Raw genomic sequence first — 20,229 nt, 5'->3', positions numbered from 1 at the left:
GCTTGGGATGTCTTCGAGCCCGACGAACCAATCAGAGTCCCATTTTTTAATCATATGCTGTCATTTTGCCCCACGAAGGTGAACAACACAGCTCTGGCCCAGGTCATCGTCATGCCCAACCCAGGAAGTGCCCAGTTTAATTCAGTCATGACAAAAGTCATGAACTGCCATCTTTGTTTCGGTAAGAATGTTTAACTAAAGACAGTGGCGACTCCTACCGGGAACAGCCAAAAGAAGAAGAATCTTAGAAATGTTATGTCTATGATTTTGGAAGCGGAGCTAGATGGAAAACACGTTTTGAGAAGCACAGATGTAGAGAGCGGGCTTTGCTCTTTTGCAGACATCTGCGCCCCTGACCAAATGTGCGACTACATCCCGCCCTCGCCCGGTCGAGACAGAAGGTCTTTCACCACCGACGTGGACATCGACATGAGCTTCGTGGTGGACAGCTCGGAAAGCACGTACCCCGCCGTCTTCACCGAGATCAAACGCTACATCGCGCACATGGTGGAGCACCTGCAGGTGTCCTCCAGCCCCGAGACGTCCCCTCACCACGCCAGAGTGGCCGTCCTCCAGCAGGCGCCCTACCAGTTCATCCACAACCACACCAAGATACCCGTCCACGTGGACATCGGCCTGACCGAGCACCAGTCGGCGGAGGGCATCGTCAAGTTCCTGCTGGACAAGACGCCGCAGCTGGAAGGCGGACGTTCGTTGGCGGCCGCCATGGAGTGGACGGTGGAGCACGTCTTTGAGAAGGCGCCCCTGCAGCGGCCACGCAAGGTGTTGATGCTCTTTGTGACGGGCGGCGTGGAGGAGCTCGAGGAGCAACTGGTACGCGTCGCCATCGACATCAAGTGCAGAGGCTACTTTTTGGTCATCTTTGGCGTCGGCGAGAAGCTGAGCGCCGGCGACGCTCGCGTCCTGTCCCGCATGGCCAGCGAGCCCACCGACGTCTTCTTCAAGAGGCTGGACACCATCTCGCAGTTTTACGATAAGCACCTGCGCACCTTTGGACAGATGCTGCCCAAGTACATCAGCAGTAAGTTTGTTGACTACAATTTGATTTATTGTATCCTCATGTTATTTCCTCTCATTTGTAGATTTGGGATATTTGGGGATCGGTCATAATATTTTGGAGTGTTTCTTCTAATTCTTTTTTCTTCCATTGCAGTTGAAAACGCTTTCTTCATGTCCCCTGAAGTGTCCAAACACTGCAAGTGGTTCCAGAGTGACCAGCCCCTAAAAAACCCTTTCACCACTTTGGCACGCCAACCCGAGTAAGCTACTGTTCTGTTGATTCTTTTTTATTTTTCCTTAACAACATCATCATCATCAGGTTTCCACATGATCTTGCCATTTACAGGAGCCACACAAAACAACACGAAAAGCAGCAGGAATCTCATCCAGTAAAGCACAAAGGTGAGATCCGTTTGTACGAAAGCAAAAACTGATGAGATTTTATTTCATCACAAAATATTGTAAACATGAATACTGATCAGGAAAATATAAACATGAGAAAAACACTGGGGGGAAAAAAAACACTAATAATGAAATGTCGCTTGCTTGCTTTTGTTTGTGTTCAGCGATGGACCCCGAGGAGCTTCACGTGTCCAACGTGACGCGTAGCGGCTTCAAGTTGCGTTGGACCAACCCGGACCCCAAGAACTTTGTCTACTTCCAAGTGACGGTGACGCGACTGCGCGACCACGCCTTGGCCGTCAAGACCAACGTGTCGGGCTCCGAGCTGTCCGTGGACAAGCTGGAGAGCGGGCAGACGTACCACGCCGTGGTGACGGGCCACGGCGCCGACGGCCACGTGCTCGCCACCCACAAAGGCGTCGTGACTACCAGTCAGTTCTCAAACTTCCCAACGCTGCTTGCTCACGACTGATGATGAATATTTAAATGAGGCTCTGCGGATGACGAACATTGCCGGTTGTGTCACTGACAGAGGCAGCGGCGCAGCGGCCAATCATCAGCAGCCAGGTCATCACCGCTCCAGTCAACACGCCACTGGACAAACCAGCCACAGGTCAGTGGGCTTAACTTTTGGAGAGCTAGCCCATCACTTTGCTTCAATGCTTCAAAAATCTGCATATGCACTTTCACAGTGCCGGAGCCTGAACCCCAGGAGCAACAAGTAGGCAAAGCGGCGGAGCGCCAACCAGCTCCAGGTTGGATCCTCAAAAATGTCCATTGCTTGACATCTATCGTCTCATCGTTTCCAAATGTAACTGGGAAATCATTGTGTTTGGCTTCTCGACAGCGGCCTCAACAACCGTGGACATTTGCCAACTCCCCAAGGAGGAGGGCACGTGCGCCAAGTTTGTCCTCAAGTGGCACTACGACGCACCTAGCAAGAGCTGCGCGCGCTTCTGGTACGGAGGCTGCGGCGGGAACCAGAATCGCTTCGACACGCATGAACAGTGTGCCAAGGCTTGTGGACAACCAGGTAACCAAGTCCAAATCCTGCAGTATGGCCAATCGAATGTTTTACCGGACGTCACGTGACCTTGTCTATTTGTCGGCAGCGCCCTTCAAGCAAGGGGGGATGGCTTCGCTAAGCACATAAGGAGCCGCGTGGCAGCCGTGGCCAGCCAGCCCGTCCGTCCGTCCGTCCATGCGCTTTGAGGAGAACCATCCACCACACTGGTCATACTGTACGAATGGAGGCTGCACTGGATTCCACACAAATGGACTTGACCCCACCCGCCCCAATAGCTTCAGCTAGTCATTTCACTTCTTTCAGTTCCCTCGTCACAAATGAAAAACAACACCATTTGCCGCATGATATTTGTTTGTTTTTTTAAATCTACTGGTGCTACTTAGTGTTTGTTTTGCAGATGGTAATGATGTGCATTTTGTTTTGTACAGTCAAGTCGTCCGATTTACCGTAGTGCAGGTTATTTTTTACTTCAGCGGTAAAATATGTTCCAGCCATTTCAGGATTTGCATGAATTACTACACGAAGCTTCTTATGTCGTATATCGATAGCCACACACAAAACGTTGACACGAGTCTTGTATTCAAAATGGTAGCAAGTGCTAGAATGCAAGTAGATGAAGTGCACACAAGAGCTACTGCCTCAAACAAACCAAAGCAATATCAAGATAGAATGTATTTGTTCAGCTGTCTTTGTTCTTTGTTTCATTTACGGAAATTTGTGTTTCATCTGACTTATCAAACACAAAATAAAACAGACTTTCTAATAACCATTCCATTTCTGCTTTTTTGACCACTTTATCAATTTTTCCAGTTCAAAATTTTGCCTCTAAAATCATTCAAAGACACACATGAGGAAAAGGAAAAAAAAAAACAGTCGCTTTATATTGGCTGAAACTCCTTTCTAATTGCTGACATCTTGCCAAAATCACTTACCCTTCAAAAGTACACCTTTTAGTTGGAGCAAGATTTTCAGCAATACAAAATGTGGGAAAGGAATGCACCCTTCAAAAAGTGAATTTGTTCTGCCAAGCGGATGTGTCGTCCTTTTTTTTTTCTTCCCTTCTCAACCGAGCAGTTTTTCCAGATGTTATATCTCTTGGGATTCTTCAAATACTAACGCGATAAACTCTCCATTTCCTGTATTACTCCCCATTCAATTAACATCTCAACTCTGGCTTGCATGCAAGAAGAAAAAAAAAAAAAATTGCAATGAAAAACACAGACTCCCAAACGAGGTCTTACCTTGAAACGCGAAGGCGTTTATGTTCCGGGCTTGAATGTGCGCGTGGTACGATGGAATTGCAAGACAATCGGAACATTTGGAGCAAAATAATCTGCCCGCTGTCAGAAATTCGTAGGCCGCACGTCCACCTACGGGAGAAAAAGAAGTCACATGATTGGACGGCGCTCGATTTGATCAGAAAGCAACATCAAAGTGCCAATATCAATCATTTCAAGATGATTCCACTCATCATGTCCTTGCGGTTGGCTTGACCGCTGAATTAAAAAAATGACAGACCACTGCCCCCACACCCGCCCTCTGTGAAGCCCAAACCAAACCGTTCTAACGATGACTAACACTGTTGGCGGTACGTCTTTCCAGCAAGCGCCATAAAAAGTTGAGGGGGCTGTAAATGACTTTCACATTGAGCAGCAGTAAGCAGTTACATTGACTCCAGCAGGCTCACCGCGTTAGCCCATCAAAGAGATGTTTTCCCCTCATTTTTATTTGGTTAAATGCAAGCATTCGAGTCTGCTAAAAGTCACATTTCAGTGGGGGGTTACTGAAGATTCAACTGGATGGGGTCATAGGAGGTCACCGACCGACTCCAGCTAGCAGCCGGTGACTCCGACTCATCACGGCTCACTTTACTGAGTGACTCAAAAGTAATGTTTGGAGTACTCTTCCTCCTTCCCGACCGCATTTCTTTGGCTCCTACCGGACCCTCTGAGCCCCTTTCCCCTGCTCTCACGGACTCCCCTGGCTTCTTCTACGCCATCTTTTTCTCATCTACGCTCGCGTTTGAGTCTCCCACGTTCGCATGGTTGTGACTCATCTCGTTTCCCACATGGAAACATTTTCACTGTGTGGATTGAGACCACCGACACATTAAACAACTCCCCAATGTGGTAGCAAACGGAAAAGGGAAGGAATGAGAGGTTGGTCCACTAATCTTTTTTCCCCCCTGATTAAACCCAACTGCATTCTATGAACAAGTAATAGATTCTATAACGTTATATAGTTTTAAAAATCTGTTATTCTTGTCTAATATTTTTTGTTTGGGGAACTGTTTCATATTTTTGTTTTCTTACCCCTCTTGTTGTAGTATCTTTTTAGGATCAATTTGTTTTTTAATATTTTAAAATTGTATATTTTATCCAATATTTGCATTTTGTTGTCAGATGTGTAATATAAACTATGCACTGTATAATTTTCATCAAACATGTATTTTGCCCCATATTTTTACTACTTTAAAGCGTATGTAAAGGCACCTTTAACATGTTTTAAGAACCACTCATAATGTTCGATTATATTCACCCCTATCCAAATAATATTATAGAATTTGAAATAAAATTGCATTCGTGAGCCAAACGGAGTCAATTTGTGTGTATTTCTCGATCTTTCCTGCCAGTCATGTTCCTTTGGATGACAGGCCGAGAGGGAAGCCCTGATGCCTGGGAAACTCAAGGCTTCCATAAAACTTGCCCAGGCTTCTTGCGCACTGGAGAGGCTCACCAGCCACAGCAGACGCTGTGCAAAGAACACCTAACCTCCAGACACAAGAAATCTATGGTCTTTCGAGACTGTGATGCCGATGACTCCTCAATTCGCAATTGAATTCAAAAATTCACAACAGTTTCCAAAAATACAAGTCCATCTTTATCAAATACATTTTGGGACCCCATAGTGTGCCCTTTAATATTTCCATTTCCCTGCATTCGAGTGAGGCAATTTGTGCCAGTCTATGGCAACTACTCACCAATATTTGCACAAGACTGCCCTCTAGCGCTGAACATTCGACAACACAATACTGTATTTAGTGGCGTGCTGTCCAGTGGAGGTTCATGTTTATAAAACAGGTGACGTTACCAATAGCAGTCTATTTACAGGACACTGACTCACTCGAGCAGAATAATAATAATAATATCTATATTCATATATTTCCATATGTAGCTATATGACGTGTAACATTCAATTTTTTTTTTCCATTTCTGTATTTTTGTACAATAATTTGTTGTAATAATTTGATCCTTTTGTTGTCCTATATTTTCTTTCAACATTTGCGTAAATGTGAGGAAATCCAAGGAGTTGTTCTGGACGCCCGGTGGTGACACAAGTGTCCATTTCAAAACAAACGTTCACAGCATTGATAGCATGAATGCCTCGATGGATTTTAATCATCATAATAAAGTGTCAATTTCGTTTGAGTGCATCAGGTTACTGGCTAGCGACAAAAACAGCTCCCAGCAGCCTAAGTCGGGCTTGTCTTTCAGACGACCTCGCCAATATCACCTACACATTTACAGTGAATGTCCCAAAAGTCATATCTGCTTTAACACTCGACACGCGGTTGCCCAACACTTAACATTTCCGTTTGCAGCAAAACACATTTTAATGTTGCAAAAAAAAAAAAAGGTGAATATTTCTCATTTTCATTTGGCGCATGAATCTTTTGTTGCACTTTAGCGATTCTGCACAAGCTAACACACGATTAGCAAGCTAGCACGTCGTTGATGTCACTCACCTCAACGATCAATCAACATCAACGGACCAAAACACATTTTGATGTAGAAAAAGTGTCAACAATCTCACCGAGTGCACTTTGCAACTTTTAAACAGTAAAGCTGAACGCACGACGTGGTTGCTCAAATGTCAACATCAACTCACCAAAACACATTTGGATGTCTCTCATTGGCCAACACTGCCTCACGAAGTCAATCGAAACACTTTGGAATGTTTGCATGGCATGAGGTTGCACAGCGGTCAACAATCTCGCTAGCTTTATATAGCGCCATGCGCTCTTTCATGGCTGACAGGTGTGCGCGCACTGCGAAAGTGGGAAGTACCTGCACCATTCTCGGACTGTGCTTTTTCCTTCTCGTCCTCTTCACACGTTTGCAAAAATAGCAACAATAGATGTGCACAATGTGACAGGCTTGGCTTTCGTGCTCCAAAATACTTCTACAATAAAACGCGTAATTATGCAAGTCAATCAATCAATCAAATACTTTACTGCCAACTTTTTTAACGTGTGCTCTTGTTCTCCATTTTGACGCAAGCCTTCCCCTACAGGTTGAAAAAAGAAAATACAAAAACCCACCGATAAAGTTCTGCATCCTGCGCTCATCGGTGTGAATTTTATCTGCACGTGTCACAAGGAAGCAAATTTAGTTCTGGCGGACATCCTCCAAGGCCAGCAGGGAGTCCGGTAACTTCTCACGCTCACGCAGCGGCTGGCTGGCTGGCTAGCTGGATGCATGGCTGGCTAGCTGGATGCATGGCTGGCTAGCTGGATGCATGGCTGGCTAGCTGGATGCATGGCTGGCTAGCTGGATGCATGGCTGGCTAGCTGGATGCCTGGCTGGATGCCTGGCTGGATGCATGGCTGGCTGGCTGGCTGGCTGGCTGGTATGCGCACCGTCAAGAAGACGCAACACATGGACGGACTCACATGGATGCATGCATGCATGGCTCAAAAGAACCACAGGAGTCGCACATGTATTAGCAACCATCTATACATTGCACTTTCCAAATGTCAAAAGACACATTGGCAGAAATGGGAGAAAGGGCACCGTACATAAGTAGTAATAGTAAGAAACATTAGCCCAAAATATCCAACCCTGTCATTCAATAAAAACAAAATCATGTCTCCACATTTTCAACTTATGTTCAATTCGTTGAGATTTTGCATACCTGGTCTATAAGACTTTAGCGAAACATCATCCAGATGGAGTTGAGGTTATATGTCAAAAGAGATCATAATCACACCAGAGTGTTTGTAAGTATTTATTTTTATAACACAAAAGCATGATAAGTCTGCACAAATCTAAAGACAATATTTGTTGTGGTGATCAGTTCTCCAAGAACGCCACGTAATCGGTGAGTCTGGCCAACTGCTGCTCGTTGGGAACCGACGAAACGGGGGGAGGATCTGCACGGAGGACAACATAGAGACAACGCAGTGCATTGAGTCATGCCTTTTTTACATGGCTGCCATTTTTTGCCCCCACGTTTTTCAACTCAGGTGTCAGCAAGGGCAAACGATCTCACGCCACCTCCGCTTCTTTTTTAACCACGCAGAGGTGACTGAGTTGACTTGAAAGAGCAACATTGCCTCACGTCAGGCTCATCCCGACCAGACAGATACCCCGCCCCCCCCGCGAGTGATTTAGATGATAACTAGCATGAGATGACTCGCCGTTAGCAATTGGCGACGTGGATGCTGAACATGTGTGCAGCAGATGCCGATTTAAAAAATAGAAGCAAAAACAAAAACCCTACCTGGCTTTTTGGGCATCACCATCCTGGTGGTGGGATCCGCCTGCCAGCCCTGACTCACCACACCTTCAGGCAAACACAAGCGGTCAAGTCAAAAAGGTTTGCCCGAATCGCCCACTTTGTCCCCCCTTACCTTTGATGGCTTCTTCCACCGAATAGCCCACAAAGGCGGCGAAGTCTTCGGCGCTTATGGACGTGTACGCCTGCGCCACGAGCCCGTAGGCCCTTTGTCGCGTACTCTCTGGGAAGCACAATGAACACGCCATGACATCAGTTGGACGCCTAACGTGGCCCATTTGTATAAATTGTCGTCATCATGAAAGGGTAAAAAAAAGAAAAATGAAATCATGATAACTTCATCGTACTGGCACCAAAACAAGTATTGACGCTGATATTTTCGTTGCGTTGGAAAATCCGACAAACATTTCCCCAGTTTCAGAGCTCATTGTCCTATCATCATCTTTTTTTATCGAGAGTGGGGGGCGGGGGCTGAGCGTGGGCCGCAAGCAGGCCGCCAGGGGGGGCGGGGGCTGAGCGTGGGCCGCAAGCAGGCCGCAGGCCGCCAGTTGGCCAACCCTGGGCTGGATTGTCTCAAATGTCAAAGCTTCCTTCAAGCCGCCGTCGTTTGAGGAGATAAGAGCCAAGTGCGAGGGGGCCCAAATGCGTCGGCTGCACCTTCACCTCCGCCAGCTGAACGGCTCGGGGTTGTTGGTATCCAAGCAACCTCGCTTATGTGTATCAACAGCACGCTCGCGGCAGCCGTGACAATAACGTCGACGGATGAGGAAAGACAGCTGGTGGAGAAGCCCCGAGATTTGTCAAGGCTGTTTTTCCCAGACTACCGGCCAGCAAACTTCCTGTCCAGCAAACACTTGTTGAGTTTTGATTGCGGTGTCAATCGGTTGGCGTTAACGACGGTGCTTATGCGAAGCTCATCGACATTTGTTTTTTTAAAGTGGCTCATCTTGACATGACGTGAGGGTTATTAATGAAAGTGCTGGTGAGGAGTGAGCAAGCAGGCCAAGCAGGTCATCTCAAGGGGCTTTCTGAAACCCAGTCAGGGAGCAGACTCGTATTTTTAGCGCGGTCTCTCGACCCCGAGGTCGATGACAAGAGCGGCAACTGCATCGCCCTTTTCGACGCTCCCAACTTGGGTTGAAGCGTGCTGAGAAACATGTCAGTGTGGGGGAGCGGAGTTTTATCCAGAGCTGGGGGAGGGGTGGGGGGGTGACAGGACCCGGCCTGTCCTTCTCTGGCCGTCTATTCTCGGTCAGCTATCACTTCTCAGCCTCTCACCTCTTAAAAATAGCCCCCCCCGCTTTCACCGGCAAAGGCAAAGCGGGCGACACATAGCGATGCCTTTATTTTTAAATGCGGCCCGAAGCGCCGCTCCGATCCAAAGACTCGCAAAGAACAACGGGGGTCTGCGATTAGCGACGCTTGCAGCCGACAAAGAAGACGTCTCACAATTTCATATCATGCAGCTTTATTTGGGGTTCCAAGTAAGTCAAGCAAAGTGGCAAATGTCTCTAAGCATCAGCTACATTTGAAAGAAAATCTTTGACATTGCTTGGTTGACATCTGCTCTTATCCAACATTCAAGTGGTTCCAAGTACAAAAGTATAAAAAGGAAAGTGAATGTATTCCACATTGCTGTTAAATATTGCACTGAAAGTACTGGCGAGTGACGCGAGCCCGACCCATCTCACCCCTCCCGCCACTTTGTGAACATGGCCCCGGTCCCTGCCCGCCGTACTCTTGTCAGAACGTCATTGTCCATCATTCCTCCTCTTCCTCGGCATCGTCGAAATCATCATCGTCGTCGGAGCCAAAGTCCATCTTGGCCAGCAGCGCTTCCACGTGCTCCGTCGACACGGCGAAATGATCCATCTTCTCGAAACCGGGCTCGGGGCGCTCTTCGCCCGCCGAGCCTTTGGCCGCGTCTTTGGTCTGCGTGATGAGGCCCTTGGCCGCCACCAGGAACTCGGCGGCGCCGCTCTGCTCCAGGGCCCTGACGGCCGAGTCGGTCAGGTCGGTGCTGGCTTGGAGTCGCTCGCCGTAACGCTGGGACAGCGCCCGCAGCGTGGCCACCTTCTGGTCTTGCTCCTTGCCGATCTGCTCCAGGAGGACGGTCTTTCGCTCCTCCAGGACGGCGTAGAGCAGGTCGAAGCGCTCGGCCAGGCCTTGCTTGGCGCGCTGGGCGTTTTCCTGGACGACGCGGCAGGCGTCTTCCATCTGGATGAGCAGAGACTGCAGGCGGCTGTTGCTGGCCACCAGGCCGTCGATGGCGTTGCTCAGTTCGGTCTTCTGGCTCTGAAAGACGCTCTCCAGGGGCGCCACTTCGCAGTCCTTGTGCAGGCCAAACACTTTGCACATGGAGCAGGTCGGGGTCTGGCAGGTTTTGCAGTAAATGTTGATTCTCTCGTCTTCGTGCTCCTGGCATTTGGGCTCCTTGGACTCTTTGGGCTTGAGGGAGCTTTCCGTATTGCCGCCGCCGCCGGTCACTTCTTGCTGCTGCTTGTAGATGTCGATGATGTTCTCCACCAGCAGGTTGCGCTGGAGCCCGTGCACGCCGTGGCGGTCCAGCACCACCTCGAACCTGCAGGTGGGGCAGCGGAAGACGCCGCCGGAGAAGCGGTAGGGGTTGCGCGAGTCGTAGAGGTCGCTGGCGCAGCTGCGGCACAGGTTGTGCTGGCAGGGCAGGATGACCACCGGCTTGGTGAACATTTCAAGGCAGATGGGGCAGCTCAGTTGTTTCTCCAGGCTGTCCATGGGGCTCGGAGGGCGAAGCAACGATCCGGTCCTCTGGACGTCCATGAGGGCGATTTAATGTGCGACCTCACGGGGGGGTAAAAAGTTTTCGAAAGGATTTAGTCGAGACGCTGCGTTATCCTCAGGGGGGTCCTTCCGCTAGGTGACTTTGGGATCTACTCTGGCTGGCCAACTGACGGCTGTCCCTTTTTATAGCACCTCCCTTCCTGCTGCTGACATTTGATCCAACCCACCAAAGTGCACATGCCTGCCTGCTTGCTCGCTGGCTCGAGGAACTTTTCACAGAAATGCCCCCCCCCCCCCAGTCACGGCATGCGTCACATGTCCCAGTTGGCTGTGCGCGGCATCTAAAGTGAGAGCTGGACATGGTGGACGCACTGTGAAATAAACAGCCTGCATGTGACCGCTGTCCAAGGAAGCCAAACAAGCAAGTGTGTCTCAAGCTTTCACAAGTTTGTTTGTTCGTTTGTTTGTTACAGCTCTGTGAGAAACAAACACGGTTGCCAAACAAGATTTCCTCCTCTTATCCAGTAGAGATGAGCGATTAACAATATTTGTTGGCGAAAAACGTGAACGATGGAAAATCCAAGTCGACGACAAAACTACAGCAAGAGTCACTTCGCGTTGAACATCTACAATGGAAAACAAATACGGCTCTTTACTGGGTTGTGGCGCTCTGCTCGCACAGTCAATTTGATGATATTATTGGGTATTGAACGGCAAACACGTGGCGTGATTGTCAAGAAGGAAACAAACGGTCTGTATAACACAACCTAACATTTAAACATAAATAGGGTTAAATCAGCTTTGTTTACTCATAATTCCAGAGTCAAGTTTTGATTTCACATCCGTCAACACGTCGCAATTATCATCCTGCGGGTTCCACGAAGTGTCTTGTGACAAACTGTACGTCAGCTTCAACACACCACTGGAACATCAACACGAGGCGCCACCGCAAACATGACGGAGACGCTATTAATAACGCTTGCACAAGTCCACGCGCGCCACACGATGCAAAGTTTCCAAATTATAGATAAATATATGTGAATGCAAAAAAAAAAAAAAAATCTCAGTTGATGTTTGCTGTGAAATTAAACTAGTGTTGGTGTTCAAAGCTGGATAAAAACAACCGTTTTATTTCCTAATACAAAACTGCCGTCCTAGCTGGCTTGAAAGAGTGTTCAATTAGCGCCCCCTGCAGGAGAACACAATCACACACGCCAACCAAAGGTCAGCTTCACCATGTGCATACATGTTTTCAGAACATCTTGCCTTCATCTGCATCGTGATATTGACACATTGCCCTGCTGTCAGAGCGCAAAACATACCTTGAAGGGCCTCCATTACCGGGAGAATATTTTCGGACCACTGATGAGCTGCAATCGACGTGTAGATCCCGGGGAAATCTCGTTGCCATATGTGCTGGCCAACTGTCCAAATTGCTGCTAATTCAGGATTTGCCTGAGTGCAAGAAAGAAAAATCCACCTTAATCATAAAAAGGTCCACGGAGCCACCAGAAATGGTCACAATTGAACTTTCTTTGGTTACACTGGTTGAAATGTGCGGTCGGATAGAGCGTATCAAGATTCTTACCACTTTGATTGCCCGTGGAATCCGCTTCCAGAGATACCTGGCGTTATTCCTGTACAAGCCACAAGGACAATTCAGTAAACAAATCTACTGATGTTTTTTGTTTTAATGACACATAAACTCACATATCATTATGTAGTAAATAAAGTGCCAGAAGTTGCGCATATACTTGAGGGGTTGTAATGCCTCCTGGTGCCTGTTGGAACAAAACAATAATATATCAGTAATGAAGTAGACTATTACAAGTACAAATGAAACCAATCGGAAACACGGTTGTTATAACTGGACTCTATCGCACTGACTTTGACAAGTATGGACAAATATACATCTATAATCGATCAATGAGACGTACCCAAAACACAAATTTAATGACCGCTTCCCAAAGCGATGCTACGAATGTTTGGATTGATCCGCCCACCACAATTATACGACTCACCGACAAGCTGGTGAAGGAAACACACGAAATGTAACAAAAGCGGAAAAGCGACATTTTCACAGAAATGTTCAACGTGACTCGTGTTATCAGACCCATCGAGTCGAGCACTGTTAGCCGCAGAACATTCCAAGCTAAAGTATGAGCAGGGAAAAGACGCACACAAATGAAACAAACTCGCGCATTCCTCGTAATGTACCTCGAGCTCTTGCGCTTCACACTGCTCTAATAGTTTGTCAAAACTTTCTTCCATAATTACAGCAGCAGGCATGATGATTAGGGTCCGAGCCTTTTCGGATTCTTGTTTTCGCCTAGCAACTTTGCTTACCTCTCGGAGCGAGGTGACCCGGAAGTACTTCGCTCATTCCAAAAACAGCTGATGAAGAAAAAAAACGTAACCTTTGGAGAAGGTTACACCCGAGTACACTTTACCAAAGGAAAGGGCACACGCGCAACGCGTATTCCTTTACGGAAGCGCTATATAAAGCCAGGCCACTGACATACTTGAAGAAACTTAAAAACTGTTATTTTAATAAAAAAAAATAAAAAAACAGCACCGGTATAAATAAACATTCAAGAAGAATACAATATTCGTGAATAATATCACTATACCGTTCCGAACATAAATAGCCCGGTGAACCTGTGCTTTATTCTTCTGGCCACAAGAGGGCGGTATATACACTTTATCAACACGTCAAAGTCTCTATTTAACACATTTCCTAGTCCGATTGCCTGGAACCCGGTTCAAGCTGTCCCCCGCCCACTGCCCGATGACTGCAGGATAGGCTCCATTCATCTGGTGGATCTCTTGAATCTTGATATAATTCCCCCTGAGACATGCAGTGTGTCAAAAAAAAAAAAACTGCCGTGTGAGCTTTGCGTAATAACCTGTATATGATGTATCGATCCCAAACAGCTGTTAAATGTTCACCATCTTGTTCCATGGAAACCAGAAAGCAAACATTGTCAAATAAAAGCAAACACACAGTGACCTTTTTTCTCGTTTATTTACGGCCATGCAGGCACCAAGGCCGTGACCCTGTTCCGAACGTGAGTAAGCCAAAAAGTCAGGCGTGCGGTGTTTTGGTCACTCGGCTGCTGGTTGATCATCTTCTGTTGTTGGGACTTGACAGCCCCCCCAAACACTTAGTGCTTCTTGACATCGTTTTAAGGGTGTGTCGGTGTGGTTTTGACAGCGACACAATGCAAGTCATTAATAATTGCTGACACACTGACCAGTGTGGCCACTAACAGCATGCTTGATCACCTGGTTGGCCCAGTTGGACCAGTCCTTTCCTCTAATGTTCTGCTCACGCGAAATTGGGTGAGCATGTCTAAATCAGTATGCACAAAAAAAGAGCTCCATTGTAGTTTGACACATAAAGTTGCATGATCCTTTCATGAATTTCAAACCACGAAGATCTTATTTCAGCAGAAAAAGAACAAGCTCCGTTCTTTTGCATTCTCATGAGTAAAAGAACAGCGTCATGACAGCATCAGGTGACTCCCAGGGAGAAGAAATCCTGTCACGTGACACGAGCAATTGGGGGGTGGTGTCGGGTGGGTGGGTGGGGGTTGTGTCGGGTGGGTGGGTGGGGGTGGAGAAGGCTTAAATCCGAGCAGAACGTAAACACAGCAGCCGCTGCAGAGTAAGAGAGGCGCTCACAGCCCAGTGACGTTTGGGAGACAACAACACCAAAAGGGAAACGGCTTTCGGCTGCTTTTTCCACCTCTTTTGCCCCCTAATTCAGGCATTTCTCTCCGACTTCAGCTACAGTGATAGCTAAGTTTGGAGAGGAGAAAAACGAGAGAAAGAGACGTTGCCTGCAATTTTTTTGTTGCTGGTTTTTTGTCTCAATTGTTGCCGAGCTCAGTAAGGCGAGGAAAAAAAAAAGGTTCTAGCGCTTCCTTCAAAACCTCTTTTTAAACATGGAGAATTCCCGAGCCAAAAAGACATGCTGTGGTAGGTGGCAAGTGGCTTTGTGATTGTTATTTTTGAATGAATTTCTCGCATACATATTTTGCGCTCCCCCCTGCAGAATCCGTTCAAGATTTCTTCACTTCAGCAAAATTCCTCATCTATTTGGGTCATGCACTGTCCACTTGGGTAAGTCAAGCCATTTTGAAATTGCTGCAGTAGAGTGTTGTGGTGGTATTTACGTCTGTCTGCATGACACTTTGAATTCTCGACCCCCACGTTGAAAACCAATTGATCGTTTAGTGTAATGCGAGCGGAGCGTGAGGGGTCGTTTGTCGCAAGCATTGCCTTGCCTGGCAACCATGAAAGTCAATACTTTGGTCAAATGAAGACTCGAAGGAAGGTCACCATCCTTTAGGAAAGTGACAGCTTGACCCACACATTTGAAATTACAAAATGGTTCAAATGACCTTTAAATCACATTGTAATATGCTGTTACTAATTAATGCTTCTCATTTCAAGACACTATCATGTTAAGAATTTCACCCAATAATTACTCTGTTTACATTTTCAAATGATCACATCCAGCTCAGTCACAAAGCTAATGAAGAGAATCACTCGAAGTTGAATGAATGTCCTTGTTACATTGTTAGAATAGAATAGATCTTTATTGTCATTGTCACATGTACAACGAAATTTAAAAAGTGCCAACCGATCCGCGCATGCGATAAAAAATATATAGAATAAAAAGATAAAAAAAACAAGCTAAAAACCCACAGAAGAACATACACAGACATCAATGTAAATGTCCAGAAAACCTTTTCCAAGACAGGCCGCTAACAAAAGCAGCCGTTTCATTCCACACTTGCTGACCGGGTGGAGGAGACCCAGCGATTTGTATGCAAGTCATTCATTTCCACCCCTTTAAGAGCAGCTTTGATTTCAACTTGCAGGGTGACCGAATGTGGAACTTTGCCGTGGCCGTGTTCCTGGTGGAGCTGTACGGGAACAGCTTGCTGCTCACGGCCGTGTACGGGTTGGTGGTGGCCGGCTCCGTGCTGCTGCTCGGGGCCATCATTGGCGACTGGGTGGACAGGAATCCCAGACTCAAAGGTGAGGCACCTTTTGGGAATGGAATCTACGCGCTTCACAAAATCCCCGCCACAGTCGGGTATACGTTCAAGTCCGATTTGCTCACCCGCAGTGGCCCAGATGTCTTTGATCGTCCAGAACAGTTGCGTGATGCTGTGCGGGATTATCCTCATGGTGGTTTTCCGATTCAAAGAGCAACTCGTGGAGGCCTACAACGGGTGGCTGCTGGTAAGACGCTCAACTGGTGAACTCTCTGCAAGCAAGCTTTTCTTTGCCCTTTCACCTCAACCACAACAGCTCGCTAATGGACTTCCACGTCTGTATTATCTTTGACCCTTCCACCGGAATCTACCATAAATATTGTAACCAGAGAGTCACTGGCCAATAATAAGAATTCCCAATCATTGGGATTGACCAGACGGCCTTGCCGTAAGCAAAGCAACAAAAGCAGAAAGCAAACAGTGCCGGAGGCATGTTCACACTTGTTGGACGACTGACTCCGAGTTAGGGATCTGATGGAAGGCAACGAGTTCCTCAAGGCCGGTCATATGACACACGGTGAAATGTGGCCAGGCCTGTTGATGCATTTTTCTTGTTGCTATTCTGACCAGACAGCAGCAACAGTAGCAGCAGCAGCAGCAGCAGCAGCAGCTGTGTTGGCTGCTACACAAGATAACAAACAAAGTCAGTGGCAAGTCCCGCATTAACACAACAAGCAGCAGTCTGCCAGGTATAATGGTGCCCAATGCTTCCCCAAAACACATTCTACGTACCATTTGTATTCATTTCAACAGGAAACCAAAACAAAAAATACTTGGGATGTGCTTTGCGAGATCACGGAGCAAATTCATCGCTTATCTCAAGGCACCACTGTAATAATAGTCTCAACTTCCTTCTGTCTATCCATTTCTTTTCACCGCACACAAACGTTAACTCTCACATGATGGTAAGAGCAATTCCTTTGTCTATCTATTTCTCAGACCACCTGCTACATTCTGGTGATCAGCATTGCCAACATGGCCAACCTGGCCAGTACGGCCATGTCCATCACCATCCAGCGGGACTGGGTGGTGGTGGTGGCAGGCCAGGACAGCAGCAAGTTGGCAGGTCAGTGTGTCATACACGTGGCCTTCACGTGATCCTTTATCACAGCCCCGTTGGACTTTGTAGCCTCCGTTTGGACTTGTGCTTGTAATCAAACGGCAATTTCCAGAAGCCAATAAACCTTTCACTCCTACACCAGATATGAATGCTACGGTGCGGATTATCGATCAGCTGACCAACATCCTGGCCCCCATGCTGGTGGGCCAGATCATGGCCTTCGGCTCGCACTTCATCGGCTGCGGCTTCATCTCGGGCTGGAACCTCTTCTCCATGTTTCTGGAGTACACGCTGCTGTGGAAGGTCTACCAGAAGACGCCGGCGCTGGCCGTCAAAGGCGGGCAGAAGGCGGAGCACCAGCAGGAGCTCAAACAACTCAGCCCTGTCAAAGGTATCTTATCTCCAGCAACATTTGGAGCCCTGGAATGCCATGGTGTCCAGAGGTGGAACCCTCGCTAATCCCCAGTTCTGTTCTTCAGAATCGGAGACAGGCCAAAGTCCCGAGGAGTCCTCTCAACCGCTGATGAACGCCAACGTAGCGGCGGTCAAGAGCGTGGCCCCCAAAGAACGAGGCTGCTGCCACCAGGTGACGGAACCCCTGCGCACCTTCAAGGCCGGCTGGAAGGCGTACTACAACCAGAGCATCTTCTTCGCCGGCATGTCCCTGGCCTTCCTCTACATGACGGTGCTGGGATTCGACTGCATCACCACCGGCTACGCCTACACGCAGGGCCTCAACGGCTCGGTCCTCAGCCTCCTGATGGGCGCTTCGGCCGTGTCGGGCATCTGCGGCACCGTCGCCTTCACGTGGGTCCGAAAGAAGTGCGGCCTGGTCCGGACGGGCTTCATCTCCGGCGTGGCGCAGCTCTCTTGCCTCGTGCTGTGCGTCTTCTCCGTCTTCGCTCCCGGGAGCCCCCTGGATCTCAGCGTTTCACCCTTCCAAGACGTCTACTCCCACCTGGTCGGGGAGAAGACGCTGCCTGAGGCCGAGCAGCTGGTGATCGCCCTTACCGGCGGGAACGTGACCGCCGCCACCAGTGCGCCGACCCAAGAAATACCGAGCATCAAGTCCTACATGTCTGTTAGTTTGCTGTTTGCTGGCGTCATTGCTGCAAGGGTCGGTAAGTTGATACTTTTGGAAGTTTATTTCTCTTGACGCCGCCTGCTCCTAATTGTGGCACTCGAGAGCAATAAATCAGAAGTACTTGCTTCATAAAGCCGGCTTTCGTCACCTCAACCCTTCCCTGGTGACTGTACGGCGGCACGTCAGAGCAATAACATCCAACCCTTGATGCCAATAATAATGCAACTTGAGTTTGCTGAGGTGGAAAGTCGTTACAAAGTGGCGCCGTGCTCGACTTTTGATCCGTGCCGTTCTTCCTCCCAACCAGGCCTGTGGTCCTTTGACCTGACGGTGACTCAGCTGATCCAGGAGAATGTCATCGAGTCAGAGCGAGGCGTGATCAACGGCGTCCAGAACTCCATGAATTACCTCTTGGACCTGCTGCACTTCATCATGGTGATCCTGGCGCCCAACCCGGAGGCCTTCGGCTTGCTGGTCATCATCTCGGTGTCGTTCGTGGCGGCGGGCCACGCCATGTACTTCTACTTTGCCTTCAAGAGTCTCGGCCGTCGTCTGTTCCTGTGCTGCTCGCCGGAGCCGAATGTTGAGACGGACGACAGCCCCTCGCCTACCAACGCCGCCGCCGTCTAACTGCCTTTCACACAGGCCATGCTTGCTATACCCAGCTTCGCTTGGTGTGAGCACAATACAAACAGACATGGCCCAATCCAGCGTTACTAACGTCTTCTTCACATGTAGCCAGTCCAAGTGTGAAAGCTTGCCAACGTAGCTGCGTACTAATCCAAAGATCCAGCAGGGGTTTGTTTCTCGCTCCCAACACGCAAAGCAATGTAGTGATGGCATGGGTGCCTCCCTCAAGTGTCGTTTTTCACTCACCGTCCTGTGCTAAGGTAGACGTGATGCGTTTCTTTTTTTTTTTCCATGACTTTAACCAAACAAACACCTGAATCTCGTCTTTTAAATACGGTGAAATTATTCAGGTAAAGGTGTCAGCAGTTAGGTACTTAGCCCGGGAAGGAGAAAAAAAAAAAAAAAATCAGTCTATGCAGCCGCATCGATCGCTCTCAGTTACCAAAGTCCACTTTCGTACGTGTGGTGCGAAAGGAAGAGGCGAGGGAAATCCACTTACGTGTCTTGAAGCATTCCGAAAAGCTATTTTGTATCAGGTGACAAAAAATGGTGGATATCCTACTGTCATTTCTGTGGACTTGTTATTCTTACGACCGACCGCCCCCGTTGTGATTTGTTGCTGTTCTTCTCTAACTCACCCCCTGGTTTGTGATTGTCATGCCGGCACTTTACGTGATTGACATCAGTTGGTCGGACATTTTGCACTCCTTTGGGGTGTGGCTGGAAAAAGTGCAGAACTATGTTGGGCAAGAGTCCCTGTGAGGTGGGAGGTCTGAATGTAGGCCATGTTTAGCTTGGCGAGCTGCAGTTTTGCAGGGGCTACCTCAAAACATCTTTGTAGACAGTACTTTCAACAGCTCGATTGAGGAAATGGTCAAAGCATCTCAGCAAGATAAAGAACCACTTATTGTATGGTAGCTTTGACAGCCACTCAACACAAAACGTTTGGTCAGCCAGGAAAAAGAAGTTGGTCGCCGCTAGCGCCAGATGCAGTCGAAAGTAAGGGCAATTTTCCAAGAGGTTGCGCAACAAAGTGCAAAGTTGCTTTAAGTACGCGGCTCGGCTTTACAGTTGGTCACCAGACTTTGATTGCAACTTTCCAAGAGCTCTTCAGGAATAATTACAAGAGGCCATGAGCATATTTTCTACGTGGGTAACATTATAATGTCAGTCGGAATCAATATCCAATTGCAAAAAATATGTCAGATGTCATTGTGGGGTTTTCAATGTTTTTATATTAGTTTTGTTTTTAATTGAATATTTTTGTGATTTCAGTTATATGCATGAACCTGACGCAGTTTTGTCTGTTCACATAATGTGTGTTTCATTGAATCGTAGTGTTGTTGTTTTTTTAATGAATCACTCCATAGACTAAATTGAGGGAACTGTTTGAGATGCAAGAGGCATCTAAAATAAAGGACCTTCAGTTCTCTACGGTGTGTCGAGTATTTTATAGACGGCCCATTTTTTCTCTTGTAGGAATTCTTGGCTTGACAGTCTGGCATGCACATTCCTCCCGCCACAAAATCCCTTTTGTTCTAAATTTTCCTGGTCAAAAGACTTAAGAGTGGCTTAAGAGTTTCTCTTTGGGGCAGGGATTTGATGGATTTTGATGTCACTGGTTCACATGACTGACTGCCTTTCACACAGATGGAAAGTT

At 47.8% G+C, this 20,229-nt stretch overlaps 5 protein-coding genes across 11 annotated transcripts in view; 2 read left to right on the top strand and 3 right to left on the bottom strand.

Annotated features, from left to right (window-relative positions):
* col6a3 (collagen, type VI, alpha 3) overlaps positions 1-3,221 on the top strand; it is a 36,335-nt gene extending 33,114 nt beyond the window's left edge. For all 5 annotated transcript variants that reach the window (XM_037280518.1, XM_037280516.1, XM_037280517.1 and 2 more), the window contains 9 exons: positions 79-181; positions 341-1,042; positions 1,175-1,280; positions 1,367-1,422; positions 1,587-1,853; positions 1,955-2,035; positions 2,115-2,177; positions 2,270-2,455; positions 2,535-3,221. In XM_037280518.1, the coding sequence (XP_037136413.1) occupies positions 79-181; positions 341-1,042; positions 1,175-1,280; positions 1,367-1,422; positions 1,587-1,853; positions 1,955-2,035; positions 2,115-2,177; positions 2,270-2,455; positions 2,535-2,575 (1,605 nt within the window). In that variant the 3' untranslated portion in view covers positions 2,576-3,221. The remainder of the gene's footprint in view (positions 1-78; positions 182-340; positions 1,043-1,174; positions 1,281-1,366; positions 1,423-1,586; positions 1,854-1,954; positions 2,036-2,114; positions 2,178-2,269; positions 2,456-2,534) is intronic.
* The window catches only part of mlphb (melanophilin b), a 56,049-nt gene extending 49,331 nt beyond the window's left edge, over positions 1-6,718 (bottom strand). The window contains exons 1-2 of the mRNA XM_037280552.1: positions 6,517-6,718; positions 3,691-3,819 (exon numbers count right to left, since the gene is read on the bottom strand). The gene's annotated coding sequence lies outside the window, so the exon portion shown is untranslated. The remainder of the gene's footprint in view (positions 1-3,690; positions 3,820-6,516) is intronic.
* A 725-nt stretch (positions 6,719-7,443) lies between these two features.
* Positions 7,444-13,132, bottom strand: cops8 (COP9 signalosome subunit 8). Of its 3 annotated transcripts, none has more exons than XM_037280560.1 (7): positions 13,073-13,132; positions 12,437-12,507; positions 12,315-12,363; positions 12,049-12,181; positions 8,082-8,189; positions 7,952-8,014; positions 7,444-7,601 (listed from the first exon to the last, which is right to left on the bottom strand). In XM_037280560.1, coding segments are annotated over exons 2-7 (435 nt in total). In that variant the 5' UTR covers positions 12,439-12,507; positions 13,073-13,132; the 3' UTR covers positions 7,444-7,521. The 3 variants fall into 3 exon arrangements, with proteins under 3 accessions (XP_037136455.1, XP_037136454.1, XP_037136452.1); XM_037280559.1 differs by having other exon boundaries at positions 12,944-13,115; XM_037280557.1 differs by lacking the exon at positions 13,073-13,132 and adding an exon at positions 12,664-12,816.
* Positions 9,415-10,940, bottom strand: trim63b (tripartite motif containing 63b). Its single transcript, XM_037280554.1, has one exon. It carries the CDS (start codon positions 10,763-10,765, stop codon positions 9,728-9,730), a length of 1,038 nt encoding a protein of 345 aa, XP_037136449.1. The 5' UTR covers positions 10,766-10,940; the 3' UTR covers positions 9,415-9,727.
* A 1,233-nt stretch (positions 13,133-14,365) lies between the features above and the next one.
* On the top strand, positions 14,366-20,001 carry slc40a1 (solute carrier family 40 member 1). The gene is made up of 8 exons (XM_037280550.1): positions 14,366-14,707; positions 14,784-14,851; positions 15,616-15,775; positions 15,867-15,982; positions 16,735-16,861; positions 16,998-17,246; positions 17,335-17,976; positions 18,247-20,001. The coding sequence occupies exons 1-8, from the start codon at positions 14,674-14,676 to the stop codon at positions 18,567-18,569; spliced, it is 1,719 nt and encodes a 572-aa protein (XP_037136445.1). The 5' UTR covers positions 14,366-14,673; the 3' UTR covers positions 18,570-20,001.
* Positions 20,002-20,229: the final 228 nt, after the last annotated feature.

This window comes from Syngnathus acus, chromosome 21 (genome assembly GCF_901709675.1).
Source record: "Syngnathus acus chromosome 21, fSynAcu1.2, whole genome shotgun sequence".
NCBI classification, from domain to species: domain Eukaryota; kingdom Metazoa; phylum Chordata; class Actinopteri; order Syngnathiformes; family Syngnathidae; genus Syngnathus; species Syngnathus acus.
The sequence above is the reverse complement of the archived record's forward strand: the minus strand, read 5'-3'. Positions and strand labels throughout refer to the sequence as shown.